The 19,202-nt window shown below is 36.6% G+C and overlaps 1 protein-coding gene across 9 annotated transcripts in view; it reads right to left on the bottom strand.

Annotated features, from left to right (window-relative positions):
• LOC123529976 (FERM domain-containing protein 4A-like) overlaps window positions 1-19,202 on the bottom strand; it is a 184,167-nt gene that overhangs the window by 119,474 nt on the left and 45,491 nt on the right. The window contains exon 1 of one of the 9 annotated variants that reach the window (XM_045310631.2): window positions 15,248-15,301. The exons of 7 other annotated variants lie outside the window; for them this stretch is intronic. In XM_045310631.2, the coding sequence (XP_045166566.2) occupies window positions 15,248-15,286 (39 nt within the window). In that variant the 5' untranslated portion in view covers window positions 15,287-15,301. Of the gene's footprint in view, window positions 1-11,840; window positions 13,133-15,247; window positions 15,302-19,202 lie in introns of those variants that run through there. One more of the 9 variants, XM_045310632.2, reaches the window with a different exon arrangement.

Raw genomic sequence — 19,202 nt, 5'->3', positions numbered from 1 at the left:
CTATATAAGTCTATGTAAACCATGTGACCCCCCAGGGCGGAGCCATATTTGACCCTTGGGGAATAATTTGAACAATCTTAGTAGAGGACCACTGGATGATGTCATATACAAAATATCAAAGCCCTAGGCCCTGTGGTTTTGGACAAGTTTTTTCCCTATATAAGTCTATGTAAACCATTGACCCCCAGGGCTGGGGCCATATTTGACCCTAGGGAAATAATTGAATAATCTTAGTTGAGGACCACTAGATGATGTCACATACAAAATATCAAAGCCCTAGGCCTGTGGTTTTGGACAAGAGTTATTCAAAGTTTTTCCCTATATAATCTATATAAACATGTGACCCCAGGGGCCATATTTCCCAGAAAATAATTGAATCATCTGTAGAGGACCACTAGATGATGCTTCATCCCAAATATCAAAAGCCCTAGGCTTCTGTGGTTTTGGACAAGAAGGTTCAAAGTTTTTCCCTATATAAATCTATATGAAAGTTATAGAAATAAACAAAGGGCCATACTCACTCATAAATTGTTGAACCAGGTTATTTTAAGGGCCCACAACTAGGGTACAATAGCATATTCTGACAAAGTTTGTCAAAATCCATCAGTAGTTTTCTGAGAGATGCGAAAACGAGAAATTGTTAACTGGAGAAGGTACGTAATACGAAACGCGACCACGGACGCAGAGTGATTTTAATCCACATTGATGTATGGAGCTTAAAAAAAACCATGCAGGTCATTCAGGTCGTTTTGACAAGGTGAACGTATAAATAATATCAAGCCCGCATTTAGACTCTTTCATTTTGTTACTGAAAATATCACTGTATGTAAAATGTTATTCATATGACTAAAGTGATACTATTAATACAATTTATCTATCTCTGCATTATAAAACATGCCTAAGTCAATCAAAATAATTATGGAAAGTATTTTTCCCCCTACAAAAAGATCACCCTGGCAACCTCTTCAAATAAGTATAGTCATGTTCTCTTACCATCATGCTAAGTGGGCAGGACTCATTTTTGTTTGTCAACATGGGATATGTTATCAGCACCTTTCCAATACATGGATTTTGATGAAATCTTCTACAGATGCCTTCATAAAAAAATTTGCTGAATGTATATTCTGCCATGGTGATGTTACACGTTTTGCATGTATGCATGATTTCATGTCTTGCAAGAAGTGCATTGACCACAAATAAGGCGACAACTTCACTTCAGAGAAGCATGTTCCTGGTTCTGCATCAGGTAGTCCTCATCCAGCAACAGGAAACTCCTCACTAAGGTTATAATACTCAAGTGTTTTTGTGATGTTGGATGTGTGAAAAAATGTAAGAACAATACCAGCCTTCTTCATATCAGGAAGAAATTACTAGCTGGATTAGTTTCATTATAGGAAATCCATAATTATCATCTAATAAACTAACAGTATTATTTTACAACTTTTCATTATGTTGCCTTATAGAAACTATGATATATATACATTTTTTATTTCTCAACCAATTTCAAATGTTATTTTACATACTGCATTTCAGCAGTGTTTCATGTTTTCTGACTAGATTTCAACAACAACTATTAACAATGACAACTTTCCCACATGTAACAGACTGAAAATCAACAATGCCTTCTCTCAATAAGGCATAAACATTTTTATTTTTTTTTTTTGTTTCCGGTATCCCGACCTACCCTAAATTTTTGGCCTGACTGCTTTGGAGATTTTTTTTTCAACATTTTAACAAAATTTTAAATTTGCAAAACTGCACTTTTTTATGCTTTAAACATGGTCAGTGATGTTAGAAATCAACTTACTGATGCTCTAAAGGCATGACCCCCTTATCTGTATTCATTTTTGGACACAAAAATAATTTCTGAAAAATCTCGCTTAATAAAAAAAAATCAAAAAAAAAAAATTCCGACCTACCTTCCCTAATTTTTTTCAGCATATTACCAGAGACAAATAATTTTTTTAGGCCTAACAGACAGCATAATTATTCTATATCAGGGGATCATGGCTTGACTGATAGTCTGCATTCAAATCTTATAAAATAGTTTCATTCATATGAGATAATTCCTGATGTTATTCAAATTTCAATAATTATGTCCATTTTCTTCTTATAGTGGATAATTAGAGCTGGGACAGAATTTTAAGGAACTACAGAACAAAAAAAGAAATTACAAAAAAGATCTAAACATTTTATTATTTTATTTTTTATTGATTATCTACATTGTAGCGAGACAGGCTGAGTGAAGATCTTAAACATTTTTAGCAGCAAATATGATTAATTTTCTACTACAGTTGTCTATAAAGAAATAAATTGCCAAAAAATTACTAGGAAACCATGCGTATAATAAAAATAAGTTATTCAAATTAAGATATAAAGTATTGAGGACCACAAAACCCTGTGTCAATATGCATGTTTGTTATGTAACAAAAACCTGTAGACCACTCCTGTCATTTATGTAGGAAGTGTAGGTTGTTTCTATGCCTGCAGTGACATCAAAACAACATGATTTGTCTAAAGGTAACAACCCATCCTTCAGGTGATACATAACTTAACACTCCATCCTTTTACATTTCACTGCAAATTTTGAAATACTTATAATTATCTATGTTCTGTGTAGATATACAGTGTAACCTGTGTTAAGGACACCTCTGTAAATTAACCCTTACCCTGCTACGTTTCTATAATTGACTGGTCCATCATACAATTTGGGCAGTACCCTTTATTATTCGAAGGAGGGGTTTAATGAAAATTTACTGACTGAATAGCGAACAGTGCAGACCATGATCAGCCTGCATGGACATGCATGCTGAGGCTGATCTTGGTCTGTGTTTGTTGCAAAGACAGAATCACATGCAACCATCAGGCTTAAGGTTAAGCAAATACCACCCTGTAAATGCAGAAATTTTGCTTTTTTAGCTAAATCAGTTTTTAATTAGACTAACCTCTCAAGAGCAAATTCTTTATTAAATCTAATAGGTTTAAGTCTTCAAAGTGGTGTTACCATATTGAAATTTAAATGCAATTATTCAATTAACACTCTTGACTATACACCTTAACACTAATTTTTTCTACAACAAGAGTGCCAGACTGTCACAAAATAAGCTGGTCTGTACCTATCATACAGGTAACAAGAGCTCGTCGAACACGAAATGCCCCCCTTGATGCATTCAGTAATTGCACAAGGAACAGAAATTATATGCTCACTGTAAACAAAAGTTCTACCATTCTGGTTTAATCTGACCTTGACCTTTAACCTATTAACCTAACAAGAGATAACAGAGTGATCTTTGCGCCATCCACTGAGCAATTTATTAATGTTCCAAATTTTAAGACTAGCTCAAGATCAAAATGAAGGTCAAATTTCATTTTGGTACAAAACAATGTGTATGTGGTCCAAATTTGAAAGCTGTGGCTTGAGAAATGTGAAAGCAGGTCACTAGATCAATTTCAAGGTCAAAGTTCATTTCGGTAGACAGAACTATGCATGTGCTTCACTATGCATGTGGTCCAAATTTGAAGCCTGTACCTTCAAAAATGTAGGTCACTAGGTCAATAACAAGGTCAAAGTTTTTTTCGGTACACAAACATATGCATGTGGTCCAAATTTGAAGGCTGTAGCTACAGAAATGTGAAAGTAGGTCACTAGGTCAAGATCAAGGTCAACTCATGTCAAGGTTCATCTTGCCATTCAAAACTATACATGTGGTCCAAATTTGAATGATGTAAGTTATGGACATGAAGATTCTAAGTTTTTCCCTATATAAGTCTATATGAACCATATGACCCCTGGGGCGGGGCCATATTTGACCCTTGAGGGATAATTTGAAATACTTGATAGAGAACCACTAAATGAGGCTACATTACAAAATATCAAAGCCATAGTGTTTGTGGTTTGGACAAGAAGATTTTCAAAGTTTTTCCCTATATAAGTCTATGTAAACCATGTGACCCCCCAGGGCAGAGCCATATTTGACCCTAGGGGAATAATTTGAACAATCTTAGTAGAGGACCACTGGATGATGTCATATACAAAATATCAAAGCCCTAGGCCCTGTGGTTTTGGACAAGAGGTTTTTCAAAGTTTTTTCCTATATAAGTCTTTATAAACCATGTGACCCCCAGGGTGGGGCCGTATTGACCCCAGGAAAATAATTTGAACAATCTTAGTAGATGACCACTAGATTTTGCTACATACCAAATATCAAAGCCCTAGGCCTATGGTTTTGCACAAGAAGATCAGAAACCGTTTAACTGTTCCTGGCCAATGTGACCTTGACCTTTGACCTAATGACCTCAAAATCAATAGGGGTCATCTGCTGGTCATGGCCGACCTAACTATCAATTTTCCTGACACTAGACCCAAGAGTTCTTGAGTTATTGCCTGGAAACCATTTTATTGTTCCTGGTCACTGTGACCTTGACCTTTGACATACTGACCTTAAAATCAATAGGGGTCATCTGCTGGTCATGACCAACCTCCCTATCAACTTTCGTGACCCTAGACCTAAGCATTCTTGAGTTATCATCCGGAAACCGTTTTACTGTTCAGGGTCACTGTGACCTTGACCTTTAACATACTGACCTTAAAATCAATAGGGGTCATCTGCTGGTCATTACCAACCTCCCTATCAACTTTCATGATCCTAGGCCCAAGTCTTCTTGAATTATCATCCGGAAACCGTTTTACTATTCAGGGTCACTGTGACCTTGACCTTTGACATACAGACCTCAAAATCAATAGGGGTCATCTGCTGGTGATGACCAACCTCCCTATCAACTTTCATGATCCTAGGCCCAAGTGTTCTTGAGTTATCATCTGGAAACGGATAGGTCTACATTCCCGACCGACCGACCGACAGACCGACCGACCGACATCTGCAAAACAATATACCCCTCCTTCTTCGAAGGGGGGCATAATATGTTGATGTTGTTAACTCAAAAAAAAGAGTAAGAAGGAATCAAGGTATTTGTGAGGTTCCATGTGGGATGAAATTGACAATCGGTTCAAAACTGTCTGAAAGGACAAGGCTAATTTCGCAGATTTCGAGTATTTCAAGGGCCATAATCCAAGAGTGCCTGGGGAGATCTGGGTGGTTATCGAACTTCACTGAGATATTATGCCCAAAAAACATTGTCACCAAGTTTGGTAAAGATCGGATGAAAACTGTTTGACTTAAGAGAGTGGACAAGGCTAAATTTGCAGTTTTTCGAGTGATTCAAGGGCCATAATCCAAGAGTGCCTCGGGCGATTTGGTGGGTATCGTTCGGACAAGCTCTGATGAAAACTGATCGACTTAGAGATCGGACAAGCTTATGGACGCCGATCAACCCGCCTGCCGCCTGTCAGCCTTCCAACCACAGGTGTTCACATAATACGCCCCGCTCTTTCAGAGACGGGTATTTAACAAGAGCTGTCAGTAGACAGCGCGCTCGACTATTCTCAGTGCTTGATAGTATAATATAAGCTATGAGTAAAACTTTAACATTACAATAAGCATATTCTAAGTCAAAAAGGGGCCATAATTCAGTCAAAACGCTTGATAGAGTTGTCTGCTCCTGTTTATAGACTGGGGTAATAATGGTAAACAAGTATGCAAAATGTGAAAGCAATATCTCAATGGACTTTGAAAATATTTGGGGTGGTACACAAACTTTAACATTACAATAAGCATATTGCATATTGTAAGTCGAAAAGGGGCCATAATTCAGTCAAAATGCTTGATAGAGTTGCCTCCTCCTTTTTACAGACTGGGGTCTGATGATGGTAAACAAGTACGCAAAATATGAAAGTAATATCTCAATGGACTATGAAAATATTTGGGGTGGTACGCAAACTTTTAACATTTGTGTGACGCTCACGCCGACGCCGGGGCAAGTAGGATAGCTCCCCTATTTTTCGAATAGTCAAGCTAAAAATGGTAATTCTATTTGCATGTAAACAGATTAGTAGCTATAGTTCAACCGCGTGTTTTGAGCCGTGATGGAATGATACACTTTTTCAATTGGGTTATATCGGTATTCAGTCCATACCTGGTTGAAATATCTCTATAGAGTAAGTTAATATGTATGTTTTGTTTAGCATTTACTTGATTATATCGCTGGCCCAATTGGTAGAGTGTTAGAATTCAAAACCCCGAAGTGCGAGTTCAAGCCCAGATGACGGCCATATCTTTTTCTCATATACATTTTTTTAAAATTTATTCTAGTAAAGAATCTTTGAAGATTCTTTTAAAAAACCAATTTATATATTTTAATGATAATGTTTGACTTATCTGTTTTTCATTCTTTCTATATTTTTAATATATTTTGCTAGTTTTATTTCAGTTTAATTCATGTCACATAGTTTCAACTTCTATTGCTATGTCTGTTGACGACCCTTCAGCTGTGTCAGTCTCCGAGTCAGATCATGTATAGGAATCCGAATTAAGCTCGATGATCACAGGTGCTGGAAGATCGTCTATAGCAATATGTTACTCCTAGTATTTCTGTTCAACTGACAGTACATGGTCAATACACCTAGACCAATCTGAAGATGAAACTGTTTGCAAACCCTCCGTGGTAAGGTTTTTCACATGCGCCATCTTAAACATAAAATATTTTTGACTAGTTAATACATCATTAACAAATAGAATCAATGAACTGCACAATTTTCTCGTGTAACATGTATTGAAACAAATGATTATAAAAAAAATTTAAGCAAGAGCTGTCTCCAAAGGATGACACATGCCCCCGATGGCACTTTGAATGAATAGATATGGCCGATGTTAGAGTTTAGGACCTTTGACCTACGGAGCTGGGTCTTGCGCACGACACATCGTCTTACTGTGTCACACATTCATGCATAGTTATTTTAAAATCCATGCATGAATGACAAAGATAAGGACAGGACATGCCCATCAATGCACTATCATGAAAAATGATCTTTAACGTCTAAGTGTGACCTTGACCTTTGTGCTACGGACCTGGGTCTTGCGTGTGACACGTCATCTTACTGTGGTACACATTTATGCCAAGTTATTTGAAAATCCATCCATCGATGACAAAGATATGGACCGGACACGCCCATCAATGCACTATCCTTTAACGTCTAAGTGTGACCTTGACCTTTGAGCTACGGACCTGGGTCTTGCGCACTGCACGTCGTCTTACTGTGGTACACATTCATGCCAAGTTATTTAAAAATCCATCCATCGATGACAAAGATATGGACCGGACATGCCCATCAATGCACTATCCTTTAACGTCTAAGTGTGACCTTGACCTTTGAGCTACGGACCTGGGTCTTGCGCACTGCACATCGTCTTACTGTGGTACACATTCATGCCAAGTTATTTGAAAATCCATCCATCGATGACAAAGATATGGACCGGACACGCCCATCAATGCACTATCCTTCAACGTCTAAGTGTGGCCTTGACCTTTGAGCTACGGACCTGGGTCTTGCGCACTGCACGTCGTCTTACTGTGGTACACATTCATGCTAAGTTATTTGAAAATCCATCCATTGATGACAAAGATATGGACCGGACACGCCCATCAATGCACTATCCTTTAACGTCTAAGTGTGACCTTGACTTTTGAGCCACGGACCTGGGTCCTGCGCACTGCACGTCGTCTTACTGTGGTACACATTCATGCCAAGTTATTTGAAAATCCATCCATTGATGACAAAGATATGGACCGGACACGAAAATTGCGGACAGACCGACAGACAGACAGATGGTTCACAAGAGTGCAAGAATGTCACAATATACGCCCGTCACAGCAAATTTCTTTACTCTAGCACCTGTATTTGCAAATGGAATTTTAATTTTGTGGTTGTTTAGTAATAACTAAGTGTTTTGTTTTTCTAAGTCCACAAAAAAACTCCTTACCAGGTAGAGATACCTTAAAATACACCTAAAATTGGAAAGTAACATCTATGTTGTACCACAGAAAAGTGGTCTTGGTTTTTCCCTACGGTCAATTATAAAAAAGTTACAATATAAGTTATTTATAGTAACAACTAAGGGAAGTTAATCTTAACCTTAGACCTTAGACCTAGGGACCTGGTTCTTGCGCATGACACTACGTCTCATGGTGGTGAACATTTGTGCCAAGTTATATCAAAATCCCTCTATGCATGAAGAAGAAATGCTCCGGACAAGGTTTTCATTCTTGTATCCTTTGACCTCTAAGTGTGACCTTGACCTTAGACCTAGAGACCTGGTTCTTGCGCATGACACTCCGCCTCATGGTGGTGAACATTTGTGCCAAGTTATATCAAAATCCCTCTATGCATGAAGAAGAAATGCTCCGGACAAAGTTTTCATTCTTGTATCCTTTGACCTCTAAGTGTGACCTTGACCTTAGACCTAAGGACCTGGTTCTTGCGCATGACACTCCTTCTCATGATGATGAACAATTGTGCCAACTTTCATCAAAATCCCTCTATGCATGAAGAAGATATGGTCCGGACAAAGTCATTCTTGAATTTGACCTTTGACCTCTAAGTGTGACCTTGACCTTAGACCTAGGGACCTGGTTCTTGCGCATGACACTCCGTCTCATGATGATGAACAACTGTGCCAAGTTTCATCAAAATCCCTTCATGCATGTAGAAGATATTCTCCGGACAAGGTCTGTGGACGCCGCCCGCCAACCCGCCCGCCGCCCGCCTGCCAGGGGCGTTCCCATAATACGTCCCGTTTTTCAAACGGGCGTATAAAAAACTATATGCCTCCCTTTGGGGGCATAAAAATGGGAACTAGACTCAAACCTCGAAACGCAAGTTTCTTAAGCCAACGCCATATCCATTGGGCCATGCCTTCGCTTAGATTCAATGTTAACTTATAACTGCTTTGGTATGGAATACATATACTTTCCTACCCCTTTTTGGCAAATCAACTGTCCTGCATCAATTAGTCACAGCTCAAAAATCGTGGTCGAACTATACTTCACGGACTATTCCCTCTATCCCCTTATCCCCACTTCTCTATAACTGATTTGGTCATGTGATGCAGCTAGCACAGGAAAATCTGTTCTGGGGGAGCTCCAATCAGTATTACACTGTATACTTCCTGTCACAAGATTGATCACAAGAATATACTAAATCCTGATAAATGGTGGAGCTTACACATAATTATCTTAAAGAGACAGAATCAATATAAACATTTCCGATAAGTTTCAAAAGTACATCAAAATCTCAAAATGTTTCTGGACAGCTCCACTATGTGGCTATGAGTCTAGAAATCCTAGCTGCTCCAATCTGGACACTGGCCAATGTTGGGCTACCAAGGTAAGGAGTCTGTGGCAAGCTGAATTAGCTGTTCTGTCATTGAACTGACAGCTGCCTATAATGTGACACAGTAGTGAAAGCTACAGTCAGGGCACTCAGCTGTGTTTCTAAGAAGCCCATGAACACACTGACTTGAATCAGTTCCTGTTGCATGATAAGCCTAATAATCCAAGCTGACAGCTTCAATAAGCAGACTTTCACATCTGAATAGTTACAGTGACTTGTTGAAGCAATCATGTTAACAGCTACTGTGTATACTTAGAGCTGTCAATTCAAACTTTCATGGACCCTTTACATGAAACATAAGCTGACAGCTCCAATAAGCAGACTCAGGTCATAACAGATCCATGTTTAAACAATTTGAAATGACAGCTCGAGTTTGAAACAGGTAGCTTTGAACACTTACTGTAACATGATGGTTGCCTCAAACTGAAACTAAGAGTTTGCCCACATATAGTTCCTGTAACATAATAACTGGTTAAAATGGTTTCCAGTTCCATGTATGTGCACATGACAACTGGAAATGACTATTCCAATAAGCAGACTGGTCGAAATGGATTCCAGTGTTATATATCCTTAGGACACCAGAAACATTTTTATGCAATCTCGCCGGCATATGTATGTTTTGACAACACAGAAAATGATGTCACTCGACCTTCAGTTATTTCCGGAAGTACAGAAAATGCAAAACTTGAAAACGAAAGTTGCCTTTGGATAGGTCGATAGTCAGGGGTCACGCGCAACGTTTTTTGTTTTTGTTTTGTTTTTTGTTTTTTTTTTTGCTAATGGGGAGTCAATTTTCAGCACTTTCTAACGATTTGAAAATACTTGGGCTTTAGCACGACATGTCAGCTTTTCATCTATGAAAAAATATTTGAACTAGAAATAAACACAAATCCCGCAGGGATCCTTAACGGAGCAAGTGTACATAGAGATTTTTGGAACTTCGTCAAATCGCTCAAAAGGTCCTTTCTGATGTTGTCTGAAAGCGTCAGTATAAGCCTCGGGTGTAAGATATTTCCGTATTTGAGAGCTGCAGACGTAGACATTTCAGAAATATTTTCAAAATGAATTTCGTGTAATAAATGTTGATTCTACAGAAGCGTGAAAGGGCCATCAGACGCTAATACGTTTTATCACGTTACAGGTGCGGAAAGGTTATAGGACTCCAAGAAAATCTGAACAACTGGAAGCTTCACTCCATGACAGTCTAAACTGACAGCTCCAATCTATGACAGTATGAACTGACTGTTGGCTCCAATCTATGAAAATCCAAACTGACAGCTCTGACCAGTGACAATCTGAACTGTCAGCTCCTATTAGAAGACTGGTCTAAATAGATTCTTGTTCTTAACTGTCACCTCTCATACAGAACATAGGTATTCCTGTTACATGAAGGGGGTCCTGTCAATAAAGGTCTATGAGACATTTTATATCAGTAAAATAGCAATGTAAATTAGCAATGCAGTGGGCAGTAATATGTGTATGATGCAGCAACAGAATGACAATGATCTACAGATCTGAATGCCACAGGAAGCTCTAAATTAAGGAATGCAATAATAGTGTTAGTTGACAAAGAAGGTATCATTCATTAATTTTGACTAAACAAGGCATTCTGAAAGACAGCTATATCCTCCGCTGCTGTTATGGATAGTGAAAGGGTTGATGGTACTGGGTGGAAGCATTGACGTTGTTAAGTATATTTTATAGTCCATGTATGACGACATCAATGAATTTGAAAATTCTTCAAGGGGTTTAGGAGATACAGGGCAGACATAAAATGGAAGGCTCAAACCTTTGACCTCGAGTTGTGACCTTGACCTTGAGCCGACACATGTCTGACTCATGAGTTCTGCACATTGTCTTAATGAGGTGAACATTTGATCCAAGTTTCATGAAAATCCTTCAAGTGGTTTAGGAGATACAGAGTGGACACAAAATGAAAGGCCTTTGACCTTTGACCTCAAGTTGTGACCTTGACCTTGAGCTGACATGGCTGACTCATGAGTTCTATACATCGTCTTGATGAGGTAATCCTTTGACCTAAGTTTCATGAAAATCTTTCAAGGGGTTTAGGAGATACAGAGCGGACACAGTGTTACGGGTGGATGGAAAGACGGAGACCATTCCTATCACCCCCCACCCCCATCAAGAGTGGTGAAGAATTAAAGAAGAAATATGTGTGCCTTCTTCTTAATTCATTAATCTTGTTAATTCACTAAAAGTCACACTGAAATATCTTCAGTTCCAACTTTCTATCAAATAAATCAAAAATACTGGAGCCATGTGCATTTCGCTGATTATTTTCTGTCTGCTGGCTAATAGTCAATCAATTAGAAAATGCAGCGCTCATTCCTGTCAACAGATCAGTCAAAGACAGACAGACAAATACACTCTGTAAACCCCGACTGTTTCTATTTCTGGGCATTACCAAGACATTTGTCTACAACTACATTTGGGTTTCTGATACATAGCTTACTTTAGTCTATTTCACGATGTCCTAAGTGAAATCTTCTAGGGCATTTTTCTCTTAAAAACCATTAATAATTAAGTTGCTTACCCATATTTGGCTAAGTCGCCTGATCATTTTTGGACGTGATCCCATTCCTGCTTCTAGTATTCCCTAAGTAATCATTCTGAGCTTTTAATCCAATTAAAGAATAAGTGCACACCACATGTATTCCTACTCATTTTTATTCATAGCTAAAAATTTCAAATGCACTATGTTATTTTTCATATGTAACATTACCCACAAATTAGTTCTATCCTTTATGAATTTATTTATGTAAGGTAATAAAAAAAATCGTCTAATATTGCATCAACAGTGCAGAAAACTTTTAATCCTATTACAGAAACAATGGCACATGTTCAAATCTTACTATCGAGATATAAAGCGCTTCAAGGCTTGAAATTGCTACAATTTTATTTGTCGGACACGAAGTAGCTTTAAGTATATGCTAACGATAGACACTCTGACTTTATTATTGGTCGTTTAAGTACCTAATATCAATATTTGGTGTCATAATATTTTTATTGACAAGCATGTTCAATGCAATTAAATACACTGTGAATTCCATTAACTTGACAATGATCTCTTGACCTGTTTCAGTAAGATGAGCCTAATTTTGTCTTCAAATCCAATTATCTTGTTTTCCATCTATTATCTGCAAAAGTTTAAATAAGTGCATTTTCCTTACTTACAATGCCTGTAAAAAAAAAATCACTTAAAATAGTATCAAAATTGCTGCATCATGCTTTTTGGACATAATTTATTCTTTGTATGAATTTTCATTCACACACCTTTTTTTGTTGTAATTGCAAATCCCTATATTTTAACTCAATAAAACATTTCTCATGCAAATTACCTCCCTTTATCTGATTTAAATTTCATATAATAATTACTGAAAGCTTTCTGATGACATCATTGAAAAGCTATGGGGAATCATTTCAATTTTTCTCACAGTGGCATTAAAGGGAAGTAATAAAATCCTGATCTTGGTACAAATTATTCATTATTTCCATTAGTTTTTCTCAATTCTTAAATATTGCATTTATTTCATTCAGAAGTCACAGCATTCAGAAATTGCTTTACACCTTCCTGCTATTCTTATCAATTTTCACTTGAAACTTTAGATTATATACAGAAAACAAACTCCAAGAAAATTTCATTCACTATCTTTCATCATTTTTAAACTCCCTCTGCACAAAGAATGAAGAGTAACTTTCCCTGGTATCAACAAAACCTTATCTTATTTGAAAAAGGTTTTCAGGAAAACTCCAAGTCACACATCCTGGTAAATCTGTTTCATATTATCAAAGAAGATCTGCCGTTTCTTGTCGCATTCCACCCAACTTGATACATTCACACTACTCTTACAATACAGCGATATTTGCTGTGCATGTGTTCCATTGCATAATTAATACAGGTAGCTGTATATACTTTATTTGCATTTGTACTCTACATACATTCCAATATTCTAATTCATAATAATACCGTGTCAAAAACTTGTAACTTTGCTGACAGGAATTTAATGTCATTTTCTAGGTCATAAACATTTTATTTAATAAAAGTCGCGTTTTCCAACTCTGAATATTAAACATTGCTTATTCAACCTTCATTCTTTTGCTAACTAATTAAGTCAGTAACTGTTGTATTGCCCAGTTTTCAAAACCAACAAATAAAGTTTTCTGAAACGATATCCAATATTCTTTAATGTTAAAAATAAATTATAACTTAGCATGAAAAGAAAACAGTAAAATGTTAGGCTGCCACTGTGACTTGTTTTTTCAATGAGACAGGAGACAGACAGCTGCTACAGGAAGGGGAGGGAAATACAGATAATTATAGCCAATCTATTTTTTGTGTCACATGACTATATGTGCGCTAAATCTCTTTTCCTAAATGACAATTGACTATACTTATCCCTGCAGCAGCCAATTTTCTGAAGCATGATGATATTTGTCACATATCTACAATTTACAGCACATAGATCTAGGATTTACCATACAGTGTAATTCACCATAAGTGTTACCATAGATACCCGTGTATAATGCGCATCCGTGTATAATGTGAAACCCCGATTTGTGCCCAAAGTCCTGAGAAAAAAAAATCTGGCCAATTTTGAGGTAGACTGAAATCGAAAGTAGGATTTACACTGGCACCGGTAATAAATTACCTCCATGGCAGAGCCACTAATCGGTCTCACTGTACTATCGATTTTTTGTTTTCTTGAAAATAAATTTAAACCAAGAAGACATTGTTATTCTTAAAATTTAAATATTTTTTATGAATATTAAATAGAAAGCAAATGTTTTCAATATCTTGGAATGGCCAGGGCTTAAACTAGGCTAAGATTTTAGGGAGAAGTCACTTCTCCCTCAGCTAAGATTAAGGAGAATTGAAGAGATTTTAGGGAGAAGTGGCGAGATTTTAGGGAAAATGGGAAAGATTTTTGCACCATAACATGCAAGTTGAAAAAGGAACAAATTATGCTTAATATAAGTTACTATTTTTATTATTTCCTGTATTTGTTTATTAATTTAAAGTAAATAACAAATTCACTGAAAATGTCAGTGATTTTGTTTTCTTATCATTTTAAACCTTGTGAATCTAATGTGCTTAAACTGCAAATTCAAGTTTTTTTTCACTCTTGCAATGATTGCCCAAACCAAGAAAACCCTTTAAATATGAAAACAATTTAAAAAAAGTTAATTCCATATCAGCAAAAAATAAATCAAGCTCCCATGCTGCACTCAAAGTCAGTCACTTTAAATAACAAGTGTACAGTATAAATTCTTGGCCTACATAGTCATCTAATGATGATAATCAAGTGTGCCAAGTTTCAAAGCTGTAGCTCTAATAGTTTTTTAGAAAAGGTGGACCTAAACAAAAAATTTAACCAAGAAACTCAAATTTTCTACAGTGCAAACTTTTAGTTTCAAAGCTGTAGCTCTTATGGTTTTTGAGAAAAGGTGGCCCTTAACAAAAAATTTAACTAATGTTGATGCCGACACCAACGATCAAGTGACAACAATACCGCTCAGATTTCTTTCAAAAATCAGACGAGCTAAAAAATAGGATCAATGGGACATTTAGACAATACAGAGACTCCTACAGAACTTCAGTTATAATTCCCCAAAGAAATTACCGGTACTGCAACAGCTCTACAGTAGGTCTGAGTATCTGCAGACAGCACTTCCAGGGTTTCATCTGAACCCCAAACAAGTGCTATACAAATAAAGAACACACCATCTGACAAATGTGGGAGCCTGATTGCACAGTATTTTCTCTAACTTTTATAAACTTTAAGAAACTTTATGATTTGTCTTATACTTGTTTGTCTCTAGTTAGTTAGCATGACTGTAGATCATAAACTTTTATAAATTCATTTGGTTAATTGTAGAGAAAACTTAATGTTGTATTTTAGAAACAGAAACCAAAAGTAACTTAAATCAAAAACAACAAACCCTTGTTAAGCTTCCATATTCCTTCAAAAACATGATCATTTTCAAGTAAACTTCCATGCCACACTCAAACAAAGAAAACACTGGCGTGACTCAGTTTAATTTCCCTCATGTAGATATACCTCTGCAGTCTCCATAGATTTTTGATAAGAACTTTCATCTCATTTTTCAAAATACGATTTTATCAACAATTTCATCACTTGCAAAGCTCAAAGCCAACTTTACTGGCTCTGAATATATTGGAAATGACTAAGAATTCATTTTGCTGAGAACTGGTCATAAATTCTCTAAGAACTGTCTCCAGTCTATGGAGACCATATGTACAGAGGACAATAAAACATGCAAATATTGACAGATGATCAGTTTATCATGGGAAACTTGACTACACATGCAGCTGAGTGGGTGCCTGTTCTTCTATATAAAGGGAAGCAACTGTATAAGACAAAAATTTCAAAATAAGTTTATATTGCTCTCCCTTATCAAATATTAAATCAAGGGAACAAATCAAATTCTATCCTTTCGCAATTACCTCCCTTAGAAATATTATCCCAACAAAAGCTCTATTGTTTTCAGAAACTCTACAGGCTTCACCTAACAATAACACATGACCATCCTGATATTATCTATGATAAATTCTGTGGCAGATAACAATGACATACTGCATCCATCATCCCTGCTACCATTTATTCCTATAAGATTCTGAAAATAGGAAATCATATAGAAATCTTTTGTTTCTATTTTGAACTATCAAATAGTATGGCATTTATCAACAGCACTGATCACCTTCAGTAGACAGAGCCTCTCAAAACCTGGAAAACTTGACAAGATAGATCATAAGTAGTATTACAGTGCTCCAGCTAGGATTAAAAAAGGGCAGGGTGCTGGCACTGAAAAGGGCACTTCTGGGGTGGTGGTCGGTCCGGGACCGTGCTCCTTCGGGGAAAAAATATAACTGGTCCATGCATACAGTGCATTTTAATATACTTTAGGCATGGAATTTGGCATAATTTAGGCATGTTTTTGGCACACTTTAGGTATGGTCTTTTTATAGGCTATGTCTGTCATCTCTAATGCACCTATTTATTAACTAAAAATTCTGCTGTTTGTATTTTACTTGGCATTGATTTTCAACTTGTAACATTTCTTTGTAATTGCATACTGAATAACAATATCAATTTGTTTAGGCCTATTTCACACTGGCCATAGCTTTATCAGATCAAGTGGTTCCAACGTTGTTTGAGCGGTGAATTTTACGCCGATCAAATGGAGAAATATGGCCGATACTACAAATTTCCGGTATTGTAAGTATGATTTAAAGGAATTTCTATCCGTTAAATAACGAATCAAATGAAAACGATGAGTGCACCTGGAGCACAAATGTGTCTATGTTTTAGCACATATGTCCATTTAGCTGAGATTTGTGCCGTTTATTCAAACACTTCTGTACAGTCCGGCGGGAGAAGGAGATTTTTGACAGTTTTTGACAATATCGCCTCAAATATAGTGTTAATCGGGAACAAGTAACCGTTCAAACACTTTTTATGTAAAGGGCTACCTCTTAAAACAAAGAGAGTGTATTTTCATAGAATTATTCAGCATTGTTTCTGAAAAATCGGCCAAAAACCTAATGCAACGCCGTTTTGAGTGGGCCGCTATGCAACGCAATCAAGTGGATACCGTTCTGTGTCTTACTTGCGAAGTCTTATCCGTCCTAAAAGCAGTCATTAAAGCCTAACAATGAATAAATTTAGAGAGTTTTATATCATTATAATGATCCCGCCATTTCTAATATATGGTACTTTTACATATTATGTTAGCTTAACATTTAACATATTTTTGTGGACATTGTCAAAGAACATCAACACAAAAACATAAAGCAAGGATGAACATCGAACAATATCATTAAGTAAATAATAGTAATAGTTCGTAAAACAAGAACCAGTTCACAGATTTTTTCTCCCCCACGAATGGTACTGAACAGCATACCGAAAATCGGGTTGACTCTTTAAATCAGTATAGTTACAGTTGGTTACCTTTTAGTCCTTAAAACCAATACATTGCGATTTCATTACTGATTTGTTGTGCATTTAAGCTGTTCATACAAAATAAATAAAATTTGGTCCATGATAAAAGTATTGATCAGTTGTATGTATAATTTTTCATTCATATTGCTGGTGTAGCGTTCATTTATTTTCAGAGAGATAAATCACAGGGAACGTTAAAATTGGCCAGGGAAAAGACAATATTTTATTTGTCCTCCATAAAACAGAAATGACGTAATAAACCTCTATGGTCGCCGTTCAAAAATGAAAATAGAAATGAAATGCAGACACCAATGAAAGAAAAAAAAACGGACCAGCAATACTAATAGAGACGTGTCATCAAACAAACGATTAAGAGCGTTTTCCCCATGTCCTTAAAGTGAATACACCCCTCTCCCACCCCCCACCCACAAAAAAACGGAAAAGACTGCTAACTCAAACTTCAGGCACCAAAATATCAAGAAAAAAAAACTGTTTACAATAAGGTATTAAAAGAGAGAGTTTTATGTGATGAAATGTGTGAAGAATTAACAGAGGAAGAGACAGATATTTAGACATTGCAAGCGACAAGGCTATCCTGAGACAACTTTCTGAAGCAAAAGATACAGTATTTTACAATATTTTAACTTTTATCAAATCGAACATTAAAGTACCCTTTGGCAAACATCGCCTATCTTCTTTGGTTAGAGACAGTTAAATAGTAAAACTGCGGCACATCTCTATTAGTATTGCTGGTCCGTTTATTTTCTTTTATTGGTGTTTGTATTTCAGTCTATTTTCATTTTTGAACGGCGACCACAGAGGTTTATTACGTCGTTTCTGTTTTATGGAGGACAAATAAAATATTGTCTTTTCCCTGGACAATTTTAACGTTCTCTGTACTTTATCTCTCTGAAAATAAATGAACGCTACACCAGCAATATGAATGAAAATATGTACAAACAACTGATCAATACTTTTATCATGGACCGAATTTTATTTATTTTTTATGAACAGCTCGAATGCACAAAAAATCAGTAATGAAATCGCAATGTATTGGTTTTAAGGGACTAAAAGGTAACCAACTGTAACTGTACTGATTTAAAGAGACAACCCGATTTTGGTATGCTGTTCAGTAACATTCGTGGAGGAGATAAATATCCGTGAACTGGTTCTTGATTTACGAACTATCACTATTATTTACTTAATGATATTGTTCGATGTTCATCCTTGCTTTATGTTTTTGTGTTGATGTTTTTTGACAATGTCCACAAAATATGTTAAATGTTAAGTGAGCATAAAAATGTAAAAGTACATATATTAGAAATGGCGGGATCATTATAATGATGTAAAACTCTGTAAAGGTATTCACTGTTAAGCTTTAATGACTGCTTTTAGGACGGATAAGACTTCGCAAGTAAGACACAGAACAGTATCCACTTGATTGCGTTGCATAGCGACCCACTCGAAACGGCGTTGCATTAGGTTTTCGGCCGATTTTTCACAAATAACCCTTAATAATTCTGTGAAAATACACACGCTTTGTTTTAAGAGGTAGCCCTTTACATAAAAAGTGTTTTAACAGTTACTTGTTCCTGATTAACACTGTATTTGATGCGACATTGTCAAAAACTGTCAAAAATCTCCTTCCCCCGCCGGACTGTACAGAAGTGTTTGAATAAACGGCACAAATCTCAGCTAAACGGACATATGTGCTAAAACATAGACACATTTGCGCTCCAGGTGCACCCATCGTTTTCATTTGATTCGTTATTTAACGGGTAGAAATTCCTTTAAATCATACTTACAATACCGGAAATTTGTAGTATCGGCCATATTTCTCCATCTGATCGGCGTAAAATTCACCGCTCAAACAACGTTGGAACCATTTGATCTGATAAAGCTATGGCCAGTGTGTATTTTACTTGTTAAATTTC

This window comes from Mercenaria mercenaria, chromosome 13 (genome assembly GCF_021730395.1).
Source record: "Mercenaria mercenaria strain notata chromosome 13, MADL_Memer_1, whole genome shotgun sequence".
NCBI classification, from domain to species: Eukaryota; Metazoa; Mollusca; class Bivalvia; order Venerida; family Veneridae; genus Mercenaria; species Mercenaria mercenaria.
Note: the sequence above shows the minus strand (reverse complement) of the source record. Positions and strands in the feature narration are given on the sequence as shown.